General features: G+C 49.5%; 2 protein-coding genes across 6 annotated transcripts; one reads left to right on the forward strand and one right to left on the reverse strand.

The window, feature by feature from the left end:
• Positions 1 to 10: 10 nt before the first annotated feature.
• On the forward strand, positions 11 to 10,269 carry SLC16A8 (solute carrier family 16 member 8). 4 transcript variants are annotated; one of them, XM_083813302.1, is made up of 5 exons: positions 11 to 420; positions 2,973 to 3,270; positions 3,767 to 3,910; positions 4,406 to 5,269; positions 7,736 to 10,269. In XM_083813302.1, exons 2-5 carry the CDS (start codon positions 3,042 to 3,044, stop codon positions 8,128 to 8,130), a joined length of 1,632 nt encoding a protein of 543 aa, XP_083669428.1. In that variant the 5' UTR covers positions 11 to 420; positions 2,973 to 3,041; the 3' UTR covers positions 8,131 to 10,269. The 4 variants fall into 4 exon arrangements, with proteins under 4 accessions (XP_083669428.1, XP_083669430.1, XP_083669429.1 ...); XM_083813304.1 differs by having other exon boundaries at positions 3,034 to 3,270; XM_083813303.1 differs by lacking the exon at positions 11 to 420 and adding an exon at positions 862 to 1,228.
• Positions 10,270 to 10,409: 140 nt separating this feature from the next.
• On the reverse strand, positions 10,410 to 20,216 carry PICK1 (protein interacting with PRKCA 1). 2 transcript variants are annotated; one of them, XM_083813705.1, is made up of 13 exons: positions 20,105 to 20,216; positions 19,696 to 19,787; positions 19,067 to 19,178; positions 18,451 to 18,579; positions 18,260 to 18,326; positions 16,852 to 16,941; positions 16,366 to 16,419; positions 16,205 to 16,267; positions 15,743 to 15,876; positions 14,921 to 15,013; positions 14,137 to 14,187; positions 12,526 to 12,670; positions 10,410 to 12,260 (listed from the first exon to the last, which is right to left on the reverse strand). In XM_083813705.1, the coding sequence occupies exons 2-13, from the start codon at positions 19,734 to 19,736 to the stop codon at positions 12,010 to 12,012; spliced, it is 1,230 nt and encodes a 409-aa protein (XP_083669831.1). In that variant the 5' UTR covers positions 19,737 to 19,787; positions 20,105 to 20,216; the 3' UTR covers positions 10,410 to 12,009. The 2 variants fall into 2 exon arrangements, with proteins under 2 accessions (XP_083669831.1, XP_083669832.1); XM_083813706.1 differs by lacking the exon at positions 20,105 to 20,216 and adding an exon at positions 19,932 to 19,993.
• Positions 20,217 to 22,671: the final 2,455 nt, after the last annotated feature.

The raw sequence follows: 22,671 nt of genomic DNA on the forward strand, positions 1-22,671 counted from the left end.
AGCACCTGCCGGTCTTTGCTGACCTGAAACCGTAAGCAGCTGCTGACCCACATCCACCCTGCCCGCACCCACCTGCGGGAGGCAAGGGGGTCCCCTGCGCGGGGCGTCCCCTCCGGCTTGGCCGTGGGTGGCTTTGCAGAGGGCGGCATCAGAGCTGGAGGAAAGCAGGCTGAGAGGGGGATTAGTTCTCCAGCGGGGACGTGGCTGCCCCGAAGGAAGGAGTCGGGCACAGGAGACTGCTCGAAGGGTGCTGGGTTCCTGCAGGCATCGCCCCATGCCTTGCTGACGGTGTGCCTGCCATGGAGCAAAGAGCCAGCAGGGCCATCTGACTGGGCACCCTCATCAAGAGCCGGGGAACACCAGCCAGACCCATCCCCTCACCTCGGGGACTCAGCCTGCGCTCGGGTGGTCATTGCACAGGTCAGTGGCAGAGTGGGAAACATGCATCTGAGGCAAAAGGACAACTTTTTGCAGACCTTTTCTAATTTAATTCTCTAGCAAATGCTTTTCCAGGGCGATGTTGGGCTGGGGAGGCTGGTGGCATGAATCATGACCTTTGCATTTAATTTATTGAACCTTCCCCACCCCATCCATACTCTACTGAGGCAGCAGGAGACATCCTTGCATTCATGTGGACCCTCCTGGATGCTGGTACTGGTGCAGCTTGCCTGGCACAGCAGGACTTTGCTGGACATTGTCGTGCACCAGCTTTTCTGTGTGCACCCAGGCACTGGCAGCCAAGGCTGATCCTGCAGTGGTTTTTGTCCTCCTGGCTTGGGTTTGTGACTTCTGGTGCCGGTGCAAGTCTTCTTCTAGCATCTACCTGCTGCTTGATCTGCAGCAGTGCTCACCATGGGCCTGCCTGCATGTGATGCCCAGGGGAAAGGCTGCTGCCTGTGCTGATGAGCTTTTACGGGTGGGTGAACTTACGTGTGATATTTTTAACCATGAATAAAGCTCCTTAACCGAGGAGAAAATAATAGCAAGCTGTAGCATATGCAGAGGCAGGTGCAGGGTACACGGTGTGACCACCGTGTGCAGCCGTGAGCAGAGGAGCCTGCATAGGCACTGCAGCGTTAGGAGCGAGGCAGCTCTGAACTGCCTGGCTCAGAGCTGGGATAAAGCCCCAGCAGAGCTGAGCTGCAGCACATTGGCCTTGGAGGGAGCTCCACGGGTGAGCTTCTCTGGTGCACCTCGTCTTCGTCAGCTGGCTTCGAGCTGCAGTCAGGTAAATGCCCTTTCCTACCTTGCTGTATAGTTGTGTTGCACTGAAAAAGTGGCTCCTGCAGGTACCCATCCAGCCCTAGACTTGAGCAGTACCCATATATATTTGTCTAAAATTCCCTTCAAAGTCATATGCTGTTGATTCACCACTGACAGAAGATACTTTGGAAATCTCTGAAGGGCATTCCACAGGTAGCCAAATGTTTTCTTGCTAGGAAGATGAGGATGTTTACAGGGAAAAAAAAAAAAAAAGGATGAATTGCAGCGGCCTGATTAATTGATTTGATTTGCAGTGCAGGACAAGAACAAGAAGAGTGAGGCTGGGAGAGGGGCTCAAACAAAAAGGATTGGGGTATGTTTGGTGGCAGTCACTCTTATTTGAGGTGCAGCGGATGGAGTGGTGGTTGGGGACCGGCACCGACTGCGACATCGCTGTGTTTTGGCAGTGGGTTACATTTTGGATGGCTGGAAGTAGCCAGGCAGTCAGGTGGAGCTGGGAGAGGAGCAGCAGGCAGGTAGGGGCTGAAGCTGAGCAAGGCTGTGTTCAGTCTGGCTGTACTGGTGCCAGTGGTCAGAACAGCAGAAAGGGCAGGGGGGAAGTGTACGGGTGTCTGGAGAGTGTATAATTAACCTTTTCTTCCTTGCAATGATTCTTTGGCTTTCTAGCAGCTGGGTCTCAGTTCATGCCTCTGCCCCTTTCCATGATCCTTGAGACTTGGGTTGGGGGGAGAGCCAGAAGGAGCCTGCATTGGCTTTTAGGTTCTGGCTGAACCTGTTATAGAATTGCCACCCAGAAGAGCTGCCTCAATCCATGCTCACAGGCAGATCCTGCTCTGATTTCTGTGGCTGGTGGGGTCCTGAAGGTTGGGAGCTCTGCTGCAGGGAGCCGTGGCTGTGGAGGATGCTTGGGTGCTGCCATGATCAAGCCCTCCATTGTCTGTCTAAAACCTTTGGCCAAGACTATTTTGTGTCAAAGCACTTGGGTGCAGATGCTTTCTAACACCTGTCTGATGCTACTGGCGAGCAACTATAATCAAAGATCGGTGACAATTTTGAGTACAGGTGTGAAAATAAGCCTGAGCACCCAAGAAACTGAGGCCAGCAGTACTGCTCTGTGCTGGAAGGGGTACGGCAGAGACCTGGTACCTAGGGGAGAAATACAAAAAGCACACCCACAGCAGCCAAGTGGAGCAAAATTCTTGGGCAGCTTAGGAGTCCTGAGAGCAACTCACAAGACATCCCCTCTAATTCCCTCCTTCTCCCCCCTTCGGCTTTGTTCCGGCCCCTCCGGGTAGGTACAGAGCCCTAATCTCTCTGGCATGCAAATAAACATCACCACCAGTTTGCTGTGCTCTCCCCCTTCACCCATTTCCCAAATCTGGCCCCATGCAGCAGGGAAGAGAAGGGTAGGGAAGGGCTGTGTGCTGAGGAAAGCACGGCGGGGTGAACGGGCCTCCTGTGCCCCACCGCTTCTGCCGTGTGGAGGTCCCGGTGGGCTCCCAGCTGGAGCAGACCAGAAGGCGAGAGGATCAAAGGCTGCCCCTGGGAGCCAGGAGGGGTTCACATCGCCAGTTCTGACCTCTCATGGGTCTGTACATGAGGCTGAGTATGGGGTGAGCGTGATGCTGCAGCTCCTGATGCTACCACATCAGCCCTCGTGGCTCAGTGACCCTGCTTGGCTGCCTCTGACCGGGGGGTACGGGGCCTTGCAGTAAACGTTTGCCTGCTGTGCTCTTCTCTTCTTGCAGCACCTGGAGAGCTCGCTCTCTGTCACCCCACTGCCTCACGGCCTGCCTTTCCCCCTCCCAGGCTAGACGATGGGGAGAGCTGACCCAGAGGAAGGGCAGCTCCCAGCTCCCGTGAAGCCCCCGGATGGCGGCTGGGGCTGGATCGTGCTCTTCGGCTGCTTTGTGATCACTGGCTTCTCCTATGCCTTCCCGAAAGCCGTCAGTGTCTACTTCAAGGAGCTCATGAAAGATTTCCACGTGGGCTACAGTGACACAGCCTGGATCTCCTCCATCATGCTGGCCATGCTCTACGGGACAGGTGATGCTTGGATACACTTCCCCCTGCCCAGTCTGTGCCTTCCCCTGTCCTGTTAGAGGCCCAGTCCGTGTCCCTAGGGGCTGCCCTCAAGTTCACTGGCCTGGTCATGAACCAATGTTCATGATTGTCCCACCACTTCTCTTCTAGAAGTGTGGCTCGTTGCATGTCCCTGTCTCCTCTGCCCCAGCAGCCCTTGAGGGTTATCCCGCCTGCCTCTTAGCCAGGTAACATGGGGTTTGCTCCCAGTGTTGAAGCACTGTTCCTGTCACATGAAGCCCCTTCTCGTTTCCAGAGAAGAGGGGGCTGAAGGTAGGGCAAAGCAGAGGTCTCCACACCGCCTGGGCCAGGCCCAAGGGCTGTGTATCTAAGCAGCCAAGCAGGGATCTCTGTCATTAGCGTTTCATCTTCCCTGGGTGCCCTGCTGGGGCAGGCTGCCCCTTCCCAGATGTCCTGTTTCCTTCTGGTCTCCTACTCTGTCTCCTCTGCTTCCTTCCAGGACCAGTATGCAGCATCATGGTGAACCAGTTTGGCTGCCGGCCTGTGATGCTCATCGGCGGGCTGCTAGCTTCCTCTGGGATGATCCTGGCATCTTTTACCACCAACATCATCGAGCTTTATCTGACAGCTGGCGTGCTGACAGGTGAGAGGCCCAGGAGCAGGGGGAGCAGACTTACCTTAGCATTACCATGTCTAGCATCAGGTCTCCCCTCACCTATTCCCACCTGCTCACAGGAGGCATCTAGTCTTGCATGTTACACCTGTGGGAGAAGTAACTGCTGAAAACAAACAGGCAGAGCCTGTGGATGAGGGGAGAGGCACATGAGAAACACAAGTGATGCCCAGTCATGGCGACTGGGGTGGCATCAGTATAAAGTGGCAGGGGAGGGAGGGAGGGCTCCTGTGTAAGGCACAGGTCCTGTCTAAGCATGGCCACAGTTATCAGAATCAAATACAGTTCAGGCTGATAGGCTATTAGACCATCTTTTCCAGGGGCAACCCAGCAAGGTGGAGAAGAGGCTTGTAAGGAACACATGAATCAGGACTAGGACAGTCTTGGACGGGTTTCAGCTTGTTCCAAAACACGTCTCATGTCCTTGCACTCCCTCTCTCCCTCCTGGCTCTCACCCTCACGTAGGTCTGGGTATGGCGCTGAACTTCCAGCCCTCACTGATCATGCTGGGCACCTACTTTGACAAGCGTCGGCCTCTTGCCAATGGACTGGCTGCTGCTGGGAGCCCTGTCTTCCTTTCCTCCCTCTCTCCACTGGGGCAGGTGCTGCTGGAGAAGTTTGGTTGGCGAGGAGGGTTCCTCATCATGGGGGGCCTTCTGCTTAACTGCTGCACTTGTGGGGCAGTCATGAGACCCCTGGATATGGGCATGAAGAGGAAGATGGAGAAGACTCAGGACAAGTACGAAGCCAAGGAGATGTTGCCCATAGGAGGGAAGTCAGAGGAGGGCATCAGCACCACAGATGGAACCAAGAAAGCCAAGAAAGCCAAGAAGAAGCCCAAGAAAGGAAAGAAGCTGTTGGATTTTAGTATCTTTTCCAACCGAGGGTTTATCATTTACACCATCTCAAAATTCATCCTGGTCTTGGGTCTCTTTGTGCCCCCCATATTGCTGGTCAACTACGCCAAGGACACGGGAGTACCAGACACAGAGGCCGCATTCTTGCTCTCCATCATCGGTTTCATAGACATCTTTGCCCGACCAGCCTGCGGCATGGTGGCGGGGTTGAAGTGGGTCCGTCCTCACGTGGCCTACCTGTTCAGCTTCGCTATGCTCTTCAACGGCCTGACGGACATCTGCAGCGCCAGGGCTAGCAACTACACGGGGCTGGTCATCTTCTGCGTCTTCTTCGGCATCTCCTACGGCATGGTGGGGGCACTGCAGTTCGAGGTGCTGATGGCCATCGTTGGCTCCCAGAAGTTCTCCAGTGCCATCGGGCTGGTCCTGCTTATCGAGGCGTTCGCTGTGCTCATTGGTCCCCCCTCTGCAGGTAGGTCTCGTGCTGCAAAACAAAACACAGGTGATTGGTTTTGCTTCCATTCCACGGTATTGCAGGTATCGGTCATGGGCAAAGTAGATGAATAAAGGCCCTATTTCTCAATTTCAAATTTCTCCTGGATGCTCTCTGAAGTGAGAGCTCCTGGTCTCTCTCCACCACAACACTGAATCTGATCTGGAGCAGAAAATGGCAAGTGATATTTCTCTCTCTGCCTTGCTGAGAGACCTCAGCGATGGCCAGCATACAGAGTGACATGGTTTCCAGCGCCCCTCAGTCCTCGTCAGTGGCACTTCCCTCTCCTTCATGCTGGGATCCTTGTCTCTGCTGCGAAGGGTCAGGCACATGCTGCAGGCAAACCTGTGAGAGTCTTCAGTGGGACAAGGTGAGGGTGTTTCAGGTTCTCCTTGGTATTCATGGCATTTTGACTGATGCTGTGAATGACAATTTCAATTTGTGTTGGCCCCAACCCAAGGTGCCATGTTGCTGTCAGTCAAGGCTGCCAAAACAGTGTGTAGAGCCACCCAACGCATTTGCCGTTACTTTTTGTAAGAGTATTAAGAAACTCATGGTTTCTACACCAGTCTGGTCTACACCATAGTCCCTGTAAGGGACTGGGTAAGGTCCCTGTAAGGTCCATCCATGCCCTAGAGCCTGTACATAGGTTGTTCAATGGGAGAGGAAGCCTTCACCCAAGAGGCTGGCGTGGCTTCAGATTAAGTGTCTGATCAGGTCTGAGGAAGTCAAATCGTGCCAAAGGCTCGCTTCCAAACAAAGTGCAGTTCCCTGCATCTGTGACTTGCAAGCAAAGGTCAGGGACAGACCATGGGCAAATCCCTGGGCAGGAACAAGTCCATTGCTTCCTGCACTCGCTCCCTTTGGCTGCAGCATGGGGGTTAAAGCCCATCAGTGAAGACCTCTGTGTGAACGAGAGGTCTTCATGTACCACCGGTTCTGAGTGAAGACCCTCTTGATGCTAGGTCATGTCCTGCCTTACAACCTGTAGAGCAATCGGCAGTCCCAGGCCAGCAAGGGTCCAAAAACAGGTGTCTTGGAGGCAGCTGCAGAGGGACCTTGGGGGGGGGGGGGAGAGAAGGATTTAACGTTTCCTTGCTCTGAGGACCTGGACCACTTAGTGAAATAACTATTGAGGAAGCAGAAGGCTATTAGGAAGCAGGAGCCACGTTTATTAAATCCTGCACGCAATATGGCAGTAGGCCAGCTTTGTCAGTGAGCAGGCCCCAGGAGTAAAGGAACCAGAAATGAAGGGGGAAAAGGAGCAGATGAAAATGGCTGAGTTTTCCATGCTGGCCTGCCCTGTCACTTGCTATTTTCACAGAGTTGAAGGCCAAACAGTTTCCTGCATTAGGACAGGATGTAGGAGACCACTGCAGCTGAAGTTTTTCCATGTCAGGGAACTTCAAGAGCAGGGAGGGAAGACTGGAGACATTAAGGCAACAGAGAAAGGACATGGAGAGCAGGGGTCCCTACTTCCACCAGCCTGTACATTGAATGTGCCAGTGGGGACACCACTCCGAGCAGTCACGGGGGGAACCCCTCCTCAGTTCTGCTGTGCTTTGGTACTGTGTGAAGTGCAAAACAGGACAGAGAAGGTGCAGGGTCACTGGAGAATGGATCTGGGGGGGCTCCCACCTCCCCACCCCAGCGGGTCCCCCTGGTACGGGAAGCTTGAGACTCGGAGCCGGGGGAGCAGTGCTGTGGTGGAAGAAGAGGGTTGAACAAAGTGGCTTTGTTTGGTGTAATCCTCCTGAGCTGCTTCCCCCTCCACCACGGGGCTGAGGGGCTTGCTGTAGGATAAGCTGCACATGCACGCATGCACGCGCATGCTCCTTGCTCGCTCTCCAGCCTGGGTGAACAGGGCGCATTCATCCGCTGAGGAATTTGCTGCGTGTAAAAGCGGGGCTGGGTGCAGCACAGCAGGGACCCGGGGTCACAGCTGTAGTAAGGAGAACGCAGGACGGGGCCCCATCCCCGTCAGCGGGTGCCAGCCCAACCACAGTAGGGGGGCAGCTCCAACCACCCAGGACTGTGAACCCCCCCCCCCTTGCCAGCCCTGAGGCATTCAGGAGGTGCAGTCAAAAGAAACATCGTTTTGGCTGAGACATCAGCAGGTGTGGGCCCTCTAAGGAAGCCAGGCTCTCAGAAGCTGGTCTCACCTTGGCAAGAAAATGTCCTATCACAGTGTGACCCCATCACCATTATTTAGCCTTGTCAGAACGTGGGAAAACCCCAAACCCCCACACTCCTATAGTAGTTCCCTCATGGTACAGCATGATTTTCAGTTGCCCATGCCCTCACCCAGGTTGATTTTAGATACCCAGGCTTCTTGCTCTTCTTTTGCTCCCCAGCCAAATGCAGGTGCTGCCCACCTGTGCTGGGCTTTGTGTGTCGGAGTGCTGAGGCAGACACTAACATCTCCCTTTCTTCTCGAACCTTCAGGCCGTTTGGTCGACGCTCTCAAGAACTACGAGGTGATCTTCTACCTGGCGGGCTCGGAGGTGGTGCTCTCCGCTCTCTTCCTGGCCATGGCCACCTACTGCTGCCTGAACCGAGGGAAGAAGAAGACACCTCCCCCAGAGAAGAACCCGTCGGGGGGTGGTGGGAGCGACACCGAAGAAGCAGAGTCCGACGTGCCCGAAGCTGAGGAGCACAGCAGCGACAACCACCAGCCGGCCCACAGCACCAACAACGCCGTGGTGGCGGCCAGCGAGGAGGCCAACCATGTAGAGGACGAGCAGAGCGGGGAGGGAGGCAGGTGTCCCGAGGGGGACAGGGAGGTGTTGGCACAAGCTGGCTGCAACGCTGACCAGACGGTGGAGAGGGACAGTTTTTAGCCAGGGCGGAGGAATGGGGACGTAAAATGGCTGGCCTGGTCTGCAGGTAACTCGGCCTGGGAGGGGAGGTGGGATGTGGGGTGGAAAAAAAGACAAAAAGACAAAAGCAGGTTTAAGAAGATGGCAAGAGTCTAAGAATAGCGGGTCCTTGTGTACATATGCCCACATACCTACCAGTGATATATCTACTTGCGTCCTGCACCCATGCTGGTATAACACAGGCTCAGAGCAGCCCAAACACCAAAATCTTCCAGCCCACCTCCAAACCAGCCCTGGAAAATGTATTTTGAAGAGGCTGTGAAGGACTCTCCTTTTTCTTCTGCATTGTCATAATACAGCACACAATTAGAGACTCTTTGTAATCAGCTCTGGTATGCTTTGGCCTGGTGTCAGTGTTCCCTCTACCCCGTTCCTACTGTTGGGACAGCACAATCCGGAGAGGCACAGCTCTTGGAAAAGACTGAGCTCTTGGAAATGCCACTATTCCTGGTAGGGATATGCCGTTAGAGGCTGCTGGGATGCCAAAAAGAAGAGGGCACCTCAAAAAGGCTAATGCCCCTGAGAGGGTGGCCACGGCACAGAGCTGCACTGCCACGAATAGCAGCGGCAGCCAGGGAGGGGTTGGCAGTGCAGGTAAACAACCCATCCCAAGCGATTATCCACTCAGCAGGAGCAGCACAAGATGCGCGCGTGTTTTTTTTAAATAGAGACAGGCCTCTTATGTAAAGGAATCAAAGGTAAGGCAGAGAGACAGGCTGCACCCCCAGGGTGCCACCGATGAGGGTGCCGGGGCACGTGGTAAGCCAGGCGTGACCCCCTCCCCCTGGCTGCAGGGTGGATTTCTAGATTCAGAGAGGACAACCTCCCCTGGCATGCTTAAACTGCTCTTAATCTGCTTTGGGACTGGATCTTTTATAAACACCCCTGGCCAAAGCCTTCTCTTCCGGTTTCCTGAACTGTTTCACCTCAGGGCCCCTGGGGGAACCTATTACTGCATCGAGGGATCAAGAACTAAGCGGAGGGCTGCAAGGAAGGCAGCTCATGGGACCGTCAGATGTGGTCTTTCGTTAGGGCTGGGGCTGACTACAAATTGATGGGTAATGGGTGAAGCCTGCAGGACCCGTAAAGCCATTTAAACCTAGCTGGGGCGTGGGGACACGATGGAAAGCGTTTCAGTCTAGATACGTTCAAGGGAAAAAAACGTAAACGATGAGCAAACTAAGGCCCTGCTCTTCCTTACTCACCAATCCCCCGTCCAAGCAGCCCCCAGCTTCCCAGAGGTCCGAGGGCCACAGCCTGAAAACAACTGCCCTTGTCAGCGCCAGGCAGGTCACTGGAACAACGTCCCCTCTGTTTCCTTGTCACCACTTAACATTTCCCACTAAGCCTTCCCCTCTTAAATCTTTTCACAGAGGGGCATAAAAGCCCTCAGGGTACAGGATCTTACTACAGACTATGCCGTGAGACAGGCAGCCCTCTGCCTGCCCACCCGCCCCTCTGTGATGGCAGCACCACGCTTGGGTACTTGTCAGAGCACCTCAGGGTGATGGTTTTAGCCCCAAACCAGACCGTTTCCTGCAGCCCCTGGACCCGGAGCTGATTCAGGCCCTAATACACCCACTGCTCAAAGCATGCTGGCTCATGCTATCACCACCATGCCATACACACAATCCTTTGCTGCAGCACTTGGTTCTGCTTGGTTTTCTTACTCAAGCAGGGTCAACCATAGCCATGAACACAGGAAGCCTGAGGGGTGCTGCTGTGGCAGAACCGGGTGCCATCCTCCTGCTGTACCGCTCCAGGGGTGCTACGGCTGATGGTTTGCCAGCTTCCACTGGTCAGGTCGCAAAAAGGGCTGCTGGGCTACACCGCCTTCCACTTTGTTGACTTTCAGACAGGCTCCACTGAAGCATTTTCTCTGTTTCTCTGAACCGGCTCTGAAAGAGGGTCAGGGACTTGAGCATTAGCTGGTTGTGCAACTTACCTTGTGGAGTTGGTGTGGCAAAGCTGGCCCTGGAGCAGTAATGGCAGCAGCAGGCAGGACTGAAGCTAAGTTGCAGAGAATCTGCTGCTGGATGGAGGAATGGCCTTGCTTCACCATTTGTAATCCTCTTCGGGAAACTTGTGCCACAGTGACCGCTGCGTCTTGGCACAGACATCCATGATTACGAGCTAGACAGGCCAGCACATGACAGTCTGTTCCTTTCACTGTATTTTAAGATTAAAAGCAATAGAGGACGAGCACACGAATAACTGAAGCCAGGAAGAACAAGAAACAAAACTGTCACGTTTGTCTTTATTACAGTCAACAGTCAGTACACTAGAGTCCCTTTAAACCTTCCAGAGCAGCTCGACCATGGATGACTTTCTTCCAGGCACCCACAGAGATGACAAGGCTCCAAATATAAATCAAACAGAAAAACAACACAAAACAAACAATCATAAATTAATGCCCTTAAATAACTTCTCTCACTACCACTAGAATGTAATGACAGAAGTCAAAACCTTGACCTCTGAGAAGTACACCACTGCTGGCAGTTGTGCTGCCTGCAAGAAGAGAAAGTGCCATATGGATTTGGAATCAACCCGCAAGGACAGAGGGAGAAGAAAAGGAAGCTTTTCCTTTTCCCTCCTTCCCTTGTGCAGGATAATTGGACGTTACCTACTGTTTCTGGCTGGCCCAAAGGCAGCACAAAACAGTTGTGTAGAGAGGAGAGCAGCAGGTTGCATGCAAGTCACACTTTGCACTAAAAATCACAATGTCTCTGCCTACAGGCCCTGTCTTCCTCTCTCCACGAGGCTTCCTGCCTCTCCTCGCTAGTGTAAGGACAGAACACCACCTTTGCAGTGGTGGCTTTTTGTGGCACCTGCACAAGAACAGTGTGCAGGACTCGCTGCACACCTTCAAAAACACATTTGGTTACCATCCATTACAAGGAGCTGTATGAGAATAAGAGAAAAGAAACGCATGCAGCTTCGCTCTTACTCCCAGGAACGCGTCTGCCTCAGGCAACCACGTTCACATCTCTGCTGACTGCAAGAGCTTCTTCCTGAGCCAGGTCCCTCCTTTCCACAGGGGAGGGCAGAGCCACATCCTGGAGGATTCCAGCCCTGGGGTGGAGCTAAGGAATATGAAGAGGATGGGAGCTGGGGAAAGGACTTGCAGACCCTTGCAGGTGAGTTGTGGCAGCCCAACGTGCCAGGTAGCCGCTGCCACCAGCCTCTGCTACGTGAGCTTCCCCCAGCCCCTTGGATGGGGACACGATCAGAACACATGTACCACCACTAGTTCTAGATGTCACTTCTGACTTGCCCGTTTCTTAAAAACAATGGCAGAGAGAGCTAGGAGTGGATCATCCTACAAAAATCTGCCCTAGAGCCCAAGGGATTGGCTCCAGGAAGAAACAGAGGAAGCTTAAAATAGGCCAAAGGTTGAAGTTTGAAAACAGCAAGCATTGGGGTGAACAAAACAACGCTGGTGCCAACGCTTTCCCATAGCGCAAGGGGAGGGCAGGAGGGAGAGGCTCTTCCATTTGTAGTTACCTCCAGATGTTCAACTGCCTTCCCCTTGCCAGAAAGTGGATCCTGCACGCTCAGCAGTGCACACAAAGTCACACAGCGACACGGTAGGAGATTTTCCTCCCCACAACTCAGTATCCAAGTCCGGCAACAGAAATCTGGGGGGGGGGGGAAGGAATATCCAGGCAAACAAGCAAGAAAAGAGAGAGATGCAAAGGTTGGTCCCAATCCAACCAGGGCAGAGGAGGAATCCCAGGCTGGACATACACAGAGAATCACGGAGGATGAATCGCCACGTGAAATACATGTTTTTATATCAGTCTGCAAAGTCCTTCTTTTCCTCTGGCCATACCGGCACCCTCATGCGTCATCAATGAGCTTTTCACCATTTGCATCCTCCTTCCCGCTCTTCTCTCTGTCACTTCCTCCTCCTTCCTCTTCTTCTTCTGCCCCGTCTGTGTACGTGTCCTTCTGCCCATAGCTGAGAGTAGTGCGGGCGAGGTCCACCTCAATGGGGAAGACGTCTGCATCTCGGAGCACGGCGTAGCAGTCGTCGTAGTACTTGGACATCGTCGAGACAAACCGCTGCAGCTGGAACACGATGTCCTGAACTGCAGTGGAGACACGTTGACAAGAAATCAGGTGAAACACCCTTCCCAAACAAAGTGCAAAGGCTGTGATCAAGCCTCCCTCGCCAGCAGTAGTTACAGACTCCCATTTATTAGTCCCAAGTGGCGCCTGAGGGCAGATGTCTCAGACATAGCCACAGCAGGATTCTTTACCAAAGGCTCTTGAGCTAAGATGAAGGAGGAGCACGAAGCGCGAAGCCTTGTCTGCCTGACCCCTTCAGGTACTGGACACAGCAGCGGTACTCACCATGTTTCTGGTCCAGGAGCTCTATTTTCTCCAGCACGTCCTTCCTCATCTTGGCAAAACGCGTGCGAGCCTCCTGGCGGCAACGTAGGATAAGGCGGTATTCATAGTTCCCAGTGCTGACTCGGTAGAGGGGCTCACCCAGGGCCTGCCAGAACATGGCACCATTTGAGAGACTCCCACAACGGTGCCTGACCTCAGCTTGCATACCAACGTTGACTTGAAATAACCTTGGGTTATTACAGCCCTCTTGGGCTCACTGAAACTGTAGTCAGGAAGCATGAAAGAATACGAACATTTGCCACAACAGCAAACTGGATGTCAATGTGGCCATTTTAAAGGCCAAAAATGTGCCAGCCACAGTAAAGAAAAAAGTGTGACCACAAAGCAAAGCAAACAGGACAGGTACCTTTCAAGTCAGCATGGAGAAATGGAAAGGCTTCTTAACTGAACTAAGACAGGCACCATAAAAAAAAAAAAAAGCCTATGGTCTGAGGGATATATTAATGTATACAAATCACTGCTCTTCTTGCAAACTTCATCCCGTGTTGATTGCATAACGTAGTGTATGTCCACAGTGAATCCTGTGCTATTTACAACCATCCAGACACAAGACCAGATGCCATTAGGGATAGAACTATAAATTATCCCACAAAAGAGTTTTGAGGAAAAGGGGTGTCAGTCTGTCAGCTAAATAGCATTCTTCTCTTGCACTTGCAAACCAAACATAAAATTCCACATTACTATGGCTTCATAATGCACATTATATATGCTAAAACCCAGAGGTATTGCTCTGCTGGCCAAGACTTCTTTCCTTCCTCTTTCCTTCTCATTTAACACCAAAAATATAATGTTGTGTTAGGAAAGCTTTTTTCATTCCTCACATTGTGATCTAGGAATTAAAAAGTAAAATAAAATAAAATCCTTTCTCTGAGATCAATACCTAGGATAAAATAGATCTTGCCTTTATGCAGGGAACCTTGGTATGTAGGGGACACCTTTAAGTATCTTAAACAGAGCTGTTAAGGATTACAGATGTGAAACTTCAAAACAGGCAGCAAACTTACTGAAGAACGTCATCAGGTTTTTGGAAGTCTTCTGACTTTAAATTACTTATTTTTAGGAAGAAAACATTGTTAGGAGAGATCCTTTAATCCATTTCCTTCAACTACGTATGCAGCTTTTGCATGCATTTTGCTGCAGAAAAGCTAAACCTCCATTTCTCAGAAGCAAGTCCAGAATTAATGATAAGCTGTACAGTGGACACAAATGCAATCTGTGAAGATAACACCTTAATCCTCCTTACACAAGCCAATATTACTTAAACACCGAGGCAGGCACCCACTAAGCAAACAGGTTGCAGGGGAGATGACTGGCTGCTCTAGTATTCCACAGCACCAGTGATTCATGAGTTACTGGCAGTGTTTTCTAGGAAGTGTTTAAGGGTCTCCAGTTTCTAGTACGTTCAGAACAAATACATGGCGTTCTTAGGATGTGTTCCCGTGTTTGGATCTGCACAGACACAGGAGTGCTTTTGCAATTGCAAGGCAGCGTGCACAGAGAAGCTACAGAAACAGAGGATGCAATTCTCAGTGCCACAATACTGGTACTCACAATGCAGCTGTATTCTTCATCATCCATCTCTTTGACTTTCAGGCAGTAAGACTTCATAGGATTTAAAACAAAACAAAAAAACAAAACAAGAAAGGAATATTAAAGATTAGAAGCAGTTCCACCATCACCCACAGACATAGGGTCATACCATTTCAAACCTTCCTTCAATGATGTAGGGTGTAAGTAAGAAGTTAAAAAAAAAAAAAAAAAAGATGAGCTATGGGAAGGATTGGTGTGGGAAGAGCTGACATACTCATTTGCCTTAGGGTTGCAGTTTCAACTATTTCCCTTAACAGGTAAAAGCAAACAGATTTGTACAGTTACAGAAAAATGCACTTAACAACCCTATTTTTTCGTATGTAGAAAGGAAGGGATGAATTGAATGGAGGAGGAAAAAATATTATTTGATTGTTATTCTATTTGGTATTCCAAACTACCTACAAAATATGGACTCTGAGATTGGAGAGCTATGTAGGGGAGTTCAAGAGTGTAAGTTCCATCAGAATGCTTCCCAAAAAATAAGGAAATTAATTTGGTCGGGTAGAAAGTAAGTGATCTTGATTCTGGGAGATCCCTCTTCCCAGTGAGAACTATGAGGTCAAAAAGGAGGTGTTTGAGTCTGAGTCATCTGGCAATGGACAAAGAATTTGAGGAACAACAACAAAATCATTTTTGCATTAACTGTGGGAGAACGCACACGTGATTGCATAGGCTGTATGTGATCCTCAGGCTATGATTCTATAAAACTTAATTTCAACCAGCATTAAAAATAAGAGCAGCTCACCAAATATTCAAACTTGACATCCAGGTATTTTTTGATAGTCAGCCTTGTGTCAGGAATGGCTTTATTCAAATACGTGTTCAAGTCAGTCAGCATCTGCAAGGGAAACATCCTGTCACTGAATGTAAGGTCAAAAAGCACAACTTTAATTCATTTAATTCAAGTCCAACTTTCTAACCAGCACAGGTCACGAGACTGCCTCGAGTTAACTCTTCTTTGAATTGGAGCACATTTGAAAAAAAAAAAAAAAAAGATCTTGATTCAGAATTGCCATTGTTAGAGCATCCATTACAGTCACTGGCAAGTAGCTCCAGCGTTAAGAAATGCATGTCTGGCTTCATCTTCTTTCAACTCATCCTGTTTCACTTTCAATTAATCCTGGAAATTGCTCTCCCCCATCCAAAGAGGCATTATCCAACACCGTCCATCCAACATGGCACTCAAAGTGCGCTCAAATCAACATTTAATATTCTCTTTGCTAAACTAAATGAATGGATCTCCTGGAGACTCACTCACATATATTGACTGATCATTAAATCATTACTGGATTGCTTATCTAAACTCTTGAATTTAGTGACATCTTTTAATTATGGGTACTAATATCAGGGAAAGGACTCAAGGGACTACACTGATCAAACTACGCTCCCATCCACAATAGAAAAAGGTGAGGAACATATCCACGTGCAAAAGCCAAATGGACAAAACTGATATATTCCCTGTTACCTCTCGGGTTAATCGTGAAGACCACACCTTCAAAGACAGCCTTCTGTCTTTCTAGATTCCCCTCTTCTCCAAACCCTTCACTGCTATGGTTAAATACTTTACCGGCTTAATTGTTTTCAGAAGATGAATCCCAAACTTCTCAATGTTGCGATGGGCATCAGCAAATTTCACAAAAGCTTCGCTGGCAGCAGGTTGCGGCTCCCGTACGCCAATGACAGAGAAAACATCTCCGAACGCTAGACAAGGGTAATAAATGCAAACAAATGGAAGAAGAGGTTGGCTCTGGAGAAGAACTATGCCCTTCCCATAACCTTGCACTTAGCCAGGGGACAACGCTACGTATTCCCTAAAGACCAGAGGTTGGCAGGGCATTTCTGCAATGTCTCATGTGAAATACAGGGCCTGTGTTAGCACCATGGCTGCTCACACCAGGAGCGCAGCCCTTCCCACCTCGTTTGTGCAACACTTAGTTTTCTTTGGGTAAGGGAATCACACCTCTAAGTGCTGACTGAAAATCCTGAAACTGGAGGTTAAAGCTTTCTGCTCCCTTCGCTCACTTGTTACCTCTGTGCGTCTGGGATAGCTCAAAGAAAGCTCTAAGAAGACTCTTGGTGTGTTCTGTCAAGCCTGTGATGGAAGACAGAATAAAACATTTGTCGTTTCACTGAGACATGATGTAGATATCCTTCCTTCCCACATGGTGCTTGATGGAAGACCCAGCTTACCTTTGTACAACTCTGCAGTCCTCTCCAGCTCCTCCAATCTCTTCACCAATCCATCTAAATGGAAACAAGAATCAGAATACAGAATTACAACAGTCAAGGCCAGGATGTGGTTAAGACTTGACTGACGGGAAAAACACTAGGTCCATATCTTTGGTTCTAATTTCCCTCACCTCCAAAGCCTGTCCTCTGGTCCAATGTGGGAAGCTCTTAAAATAACTGCAAACTAGTCTTACAGTGTGGGGTCATCATCTATCAACATTCACAATGTGGGCCCCCCCTTCAAATTAATTTGACCTTAGTTATTATTTAAATGGCTCCAAGGATATAATTTGTATCACCCAGGAAAAGGCAATCGCAACAATGAAGTAGAGCAGAAGGAAAGAACTACAAAGGAACAATGTAGAACGTGTAAGTAACTATAGAAAGTTTGTTAGCACAAGCAGGCAACTGTGCCCTTACGAAAATGTCCTTCTGGGCAATACTTACCGTTGCAAAGTATGGCTCGGCTTAACCCCAGGGCATCTGCTGTCCCTGAGCTCATGTTCTCCACCAGTCGGTGCTTCACCTTCTTCAATACTAAAGGCCAAAAGAGAGTTGCAAACCAGGGTCAGGGACATTTCTCTGAGCATGAAAAGCACACTAGCACACTTCACCGATTTATCAGGCTCTGAATAAACTGGTCAGCCTCAACTTAACTCGCTATTGAGACAGTGAGCAGAAAAAGAATACCATAGAAACTGAATGTTCAATCCAGCTGTGCATAGCATATCCTTTATCTTGCCCAACTGGTCTGCTCTCACATCCTATATAATTAAATCAATAGAGCTCCAGTGCTTCATTTGGAAGACTACTCCAATAAATCACTTTATATTTGGAACTAAATTTTGCTTATGCTACCTGCAATATTACTTCATCTGAAGTCAGGATATCAGGCTGAAAGTGAGAGAAATAGAATTTAATACTCAAATTATCCATTTGCTAACTTATAATGTTTTAGATCTTAAGTTAAACCTTTTTGTCACCCCTTGAATTAATTTCTGTCTGTGGTGGTCATACCCTGCAAATTACTAGAGACAATTATGCCCTCTTTAGAACCAGATGACTCAACTACATTTGTTTAGAGGCAAACTTGCAGGGGTGCCAAGCGCCTGCAGCTCCTAAGAAAGTCAGCTGAAGTCACAGCATTCAACATCTCTGGAAAATATTCCATATTCTCACTGCACTTCTGTTTTCCCAGAAATCCATCCCAGTCCTCAGCGTTTCCCTGAATTCCTGTCAATTCATTGGTACCTTAAATTAATCCCCATTAAAAGAAATTAAAGCAAAAATAATACATCGATCTTTTAGGGAACTGAGAAAGGTAAGTCATACAAAGGAGACAGCTGCATAGGCTTAGTCCAAAACTTATACTTTGTTTTAGTAATAAAGCCTCCCCTTTCTCCTATAAAATATATGGCTGTACAAAACTCAGTGTAGATAGGTATTTTGTCACTGTTCTACAAGCTGAGGAACTGCAACCAGTGTTTTACAACACACATTTCTGCGTATACGTTTGGAAAAATCACAGTAGGTCAGCAAAATTTACATGTATTAAAAATAAATAGATTAAATGACTATGTAATTGAGTTTCATCATCCATGCTAAATACAGTGCAGAAAAGCAAGCCAGCTGCAGCAACAGTGAAGCCCCAATTTAATTATCAAGACTATTTCAAGAAGGCAGGGAAGGATTTTTTTTTAAACCTCTAATTATCTTTGACAGTTTCCATTTGAAAACGGCTGAGTTAACAGTAAGAATGGAAACAGAATTTTACTCCAGTTTTAGCTAGGACCAATCTTTCACTCCTCTATGCCACTTTAAACACTCTAGGGAGAAAGATGCCAGTGAGTCTTACCAATATCCAAAGACTTCCCCTGCTTTGGGTCGGCCTGAAGTTTGTTGTAGTGAATTGTCACTTCTCCCTGCAGGCAGAACAAAATCAAAACTGCTGTGCTGGAAGCAAGCAGCAGTAGCTTTCCTTCAGCAGTGACCAATAAACCGTCAACTGTGACCCAGACGCTCCAGTGGCCCCCTCCTACCTCTCACCTTTACCATCTGTATCATCTTGGCCACCTCCACCTTGGTCTTCCCCTTGACGGACTTGCCGTTCACTCCTGTGATTTCATCGCCCGCTGCTACGGTTCCATCTAAGGCTGCTGGAGTGTTATCGAATACCTAGTGGAGAGGAAGAAGAACACAGGTGGTCTGGAATCAGGAGGTTTAGAAAGGAAAATGCAGGGCTGAAGGACAAAAAACTGACAATTATATTCCTCCTATTTAACTCATTTGTATTTAGTACTGCTCATAGTGAAGCCTCGCTTTTTCTCTTCTAATTCTGAGGTGGGACAGTCGCCTTGTTCTCTCAGGAACTTCTTGTCTTCAGGATGTGCTTCTTCATGCGTAGGATTTGTTGATGCTACGTGTCAACGCTATTCCCTTGTAATTCTAGCATGCTCTCCAAGGAGGAGGATAATTTCAGAAGTCTTAATTTAATTCTTCAACACCTATTAGGTACTAGGGTAAGGAAATCGTATTTACTGCAAAGTGAGAAGATTTCTCTCGCTTTGAGAAAAACACTTAGCACATGGCTCTCCATGGTTTCCATCTCTCAGGCCAACACTCTTTCAGGAAGACAGTTTATTATGTCTTCCTAAGCACCTACCTGGACGATATAGAGACAGGGGCAGTACTGTGCTCCACCCCCAATGCTGATCCCAATCAGGTTCTGGGAGTCCTTCTTCAGGGTCACCGTCCCAGGTACAGTGGGGATCCCGCTAGAACGAGAAAGAAGGAAGAGAAAACCAATCATGGCAGGCAGAGCTGTATCTGTAAAAATGACTGCGGTACCTGAATCAATATGAACTGAAAATATAATGGGAGTTGTAGATTTGAATTAATGACGTTATCTCTGCCATAGAGTCTATCAGCCCAGGCCAGCAGAAAGATGCTCCGGGCTATTGTTTTTGAGACTGTGCGCAAGGAGCAGCTGTAGGAGAAACAACTTCATCCGTTGCTAGTAAGGGGCAAACACATGCCATATAAATGAGATGCAAGACCAATGCTCCATGCCAAGCTCACAGCTAATCTCACAAAACTTTTCACTTGTTCAGAGAAGCCCACCGTCCTCCTTACAGATCCAGCAGTTCCCGAGTTTTATCTCCACTTCTTCCTGGCTCTCGACACCCTTCCCCCATTACAAACCCTTTCTCCTCTGTCCAAGGCCGCTAATAAGGAGGCTGAGGCTGTTTCTGCTGCCAGCCAGAAGCAGGGCAGGCGAAGCACGACACTCACAGCTTGTCCTCCTCGATATCATAGTCCAGATCCGCAAACATCGCGACGCCCAGACGGAGCCTGTTCACCCAAAACCACTTGTGGGGAGCTCCCTGTGAGGAGAGGACAGCGCAGACCCCGTCAGCCCGCGACACCTGCGGGTCACTCCAATTCCCCGAGACCCCCAGCAGCCCCCTCCCCTCATTTTTCCCCCCAAAATTCGCTCCCCGTCCACATACAGAAGGCAAAACCCTCACCAGGTGCCCCCATCCTCCCACAGGTGCCTCCATCCCCTCCCCCCCCCTCGCCCCATTTGGGCCCAGGCCCAGGGGGTCGCTCCCCCCCAGCCCCTCCCACGCAGAAAGCGTTGCCATGGCAACCGCGGAGGCCCAGCGCGGGAAGCGGGGGGGGGGGGGGTCCCGCCGCTCACCGGAAGTGGCCGTCCTGCGCGCGGCCCCCGCTGCCGCCCGCCGCTGCCCGCCGGCCGACACGTCACCGCCGGGCCGGCCCGGAAGCGCCCGGCTCCCCCCCTCCCCCTCCCCTCCGCCCCGTTGCTATGGGGACGGAGAGGCGAGGGGGCGCCGCCATCTTGAGAGTGGCGAGGTGATGGCGGCTGCCTGCCCGCCGCCGGTTCGGGGCGCTGATAAAATAAATAAAAAAATAAAATAAAATAAAATAAAATAAAATAAAATAAAATAAAATAAAATAAAATAAAATAAAATAAAATAAAATAAAATAAAATAAAAATAAAATACCAACAAAACACCAACAAAACAAAACACCAGCAAAAAGCACAAAACAAAACAAAAAATAAAACAAGACAAAAAAACTAAACTAAACTAAACTAAAAATAAAATAGAAAAATAAATAAACTTTGAACTCTAAACTCCTTCATGACCAGGAAAAAGGACTAGCCGATGACAATGACCTCTTGCTGTCTGAGAGGGTATTTAGTGTTTGCAGTGTGCAGCACCATAAACCTAGGGGCTATGTACTTTGAAACACCAACTGGAGCCTCCCAGAGTGCTGGAGTACAAGAGCAAAAGCGTGTTGTTAATAATCAGTTTGAAGTCCTGGGTCTAAGAGGTGATTAGTTTATGAAGGGGAGCTCAGTGAGAACGGTCCTTCGGGTGGGAGCTGTCTGCAAAGAGCAGGCTGGCATCCTGAGCCCAGGGAGCTGTCTGAAGGTTGCAGCCTGACGTCCCGAGCCCCGACACTGACAGTTTTACACCGGTGAAGGGCTCGCAGCGATGAGCCAGGCCCTGGTCTCTGCACCTGAGGAGCTCACCGGGGCTCAGCGGTGCAAGGGCACCTTACTGTGGCTGAGGATGACACGGGGAAGACAGGACTGGGCTCTTCTCAGGGCTTTTGCACAGCAAAAGACAACGGGCAACAGTCACAAGTCGCAGCATAGAAATTCTGGTTAGATAAAAGTAAAAAAATAATCACAGTGAGGGTGGGCACAGCAGCCCAGAGGGACAGTGGAATATCCAAGGTGAAAATTTAACTAGGCAGATTCTGAGATGCTGAGAGAGAAATCCTGCAACTTACTTTAAAATGCATTTGTATTTATTATATATATATATATAAAATATATATTTTAAATCTGTCTTTCAGTCCTTTTCAGAATGTATAACTTTGCTGTTGACAGCTGGTGGCTGACACGCTTATGACGGAGTTACCTTGCAGCCTCTGCTGAAGTGCAGCCTCTGGCCAGCCAGGTACTGCAGAACACAGAGGAAAAACCCTGCTTAACCCTTCCCGGAGCTGGCAGCTCACATGGCCAACAGGTTATTAAGCAAATATCACCCAGCGGATCAACACCAGAGGCATAAGCCAGGCCTGCTGTCAGTGCCACGCCGTGATGGCAGGACTGCTGTACGCCACGGGTTGGGGACCTGGGAGTCTCACCCTGTTCCTTTGCTGGCTCCTGCTTTGCGAACAGGGGTTTTGCTGTCCCAGGGAGGTGACACCAGGCCACCCAGCTGGGCTTCATCCCTAAGGCAGGAGCTCCGCCGTGTGGGCACTGCAGAGAACGGCTGCAGGAAGGGGGCCTGGGCGCAGGCATGCAAAGTCTGCAGTGCTATTTCTCCTATTTTACTACAAGGGTGGCAAAAAAATAAAATATTTTTTAAAAAAGCTTACCCCCCACCTAGGATACTACCTGAATAATGCAAATCATTTGTCTGTGCCCAAGGGGATTTCTCCGAGCCTTGCCTGTGGCTGGGCAAAAAGCTGGTTAAATGGATACTGAATTTCTGCTGGGGCTGCTGCTGGGCCTGCAAGGGGAAGAACAGGCAGTGAATTTCTCCTTTTCTGTCACCTCCTGAAAAGAAAAAGGAAAAAGAAAAAAAGAAAAAAAAAGAAAAGAAAAAGAAAAAGAAAAAGAAAAAAAGAGAAGAATAAAAGAAAAAAGGGAAAAAAAAAGACCTGCTGACTGATACAAGGCCAAAATCTGTAGGTTTGACGAGCACTGCTTTTGTGCTGCTCCACTGATGTGTGTGTATTGTATATGTCCTTCGGTATGTCCCTGAAGTGCCAGCCTTTTTATGCGCGTGCTGACTGACCCTGCCTTTTGAGTGCACTCTCTCCAATGTGTCCAGGGTCGACTGGGTGCACTGTGTATGGGATGGAGAAGGAAACTACATGCACCCCAAAGCCATGGCTGTTTCAATATTAGAAACCCAGCAGATTGCCTCGTCCTGAGGGGAAAAGTAATGAAAATGATAATCTAAAACAAGCAAAAAAGGCCGCGTGATCTGTAAAAAAGTCCCAGGAAGCTGTTCATTCTCAAGAATGGCTCTGATTAATTGTAGCATCAAAAATTTGAAATGCATTTTTATCTCGAAAAGATAGGCCCTTAATGTCTACCAATGTGGTTTGGATCAAGAGGGCTCAGTTTGCAAGTACAGACATTTTCCCTCCTCTAAACAGACAACCCGGCAAAGTCAGCCCAGGCTCTGAGAATCAAACTCTCTTCTGCTCATCTCTCATCAC

The sequence above is a fragment of the Anser anser genome, assembly GCF_964211835.1.
Source record: "Anser anser genome assembly, chromosome: 1".
NCBI classification, from domain to species: Eukaryota; Metazoa; Chordata; class Aves; order Anseriformes; family Anatidae; genus Anser; species Anser anser.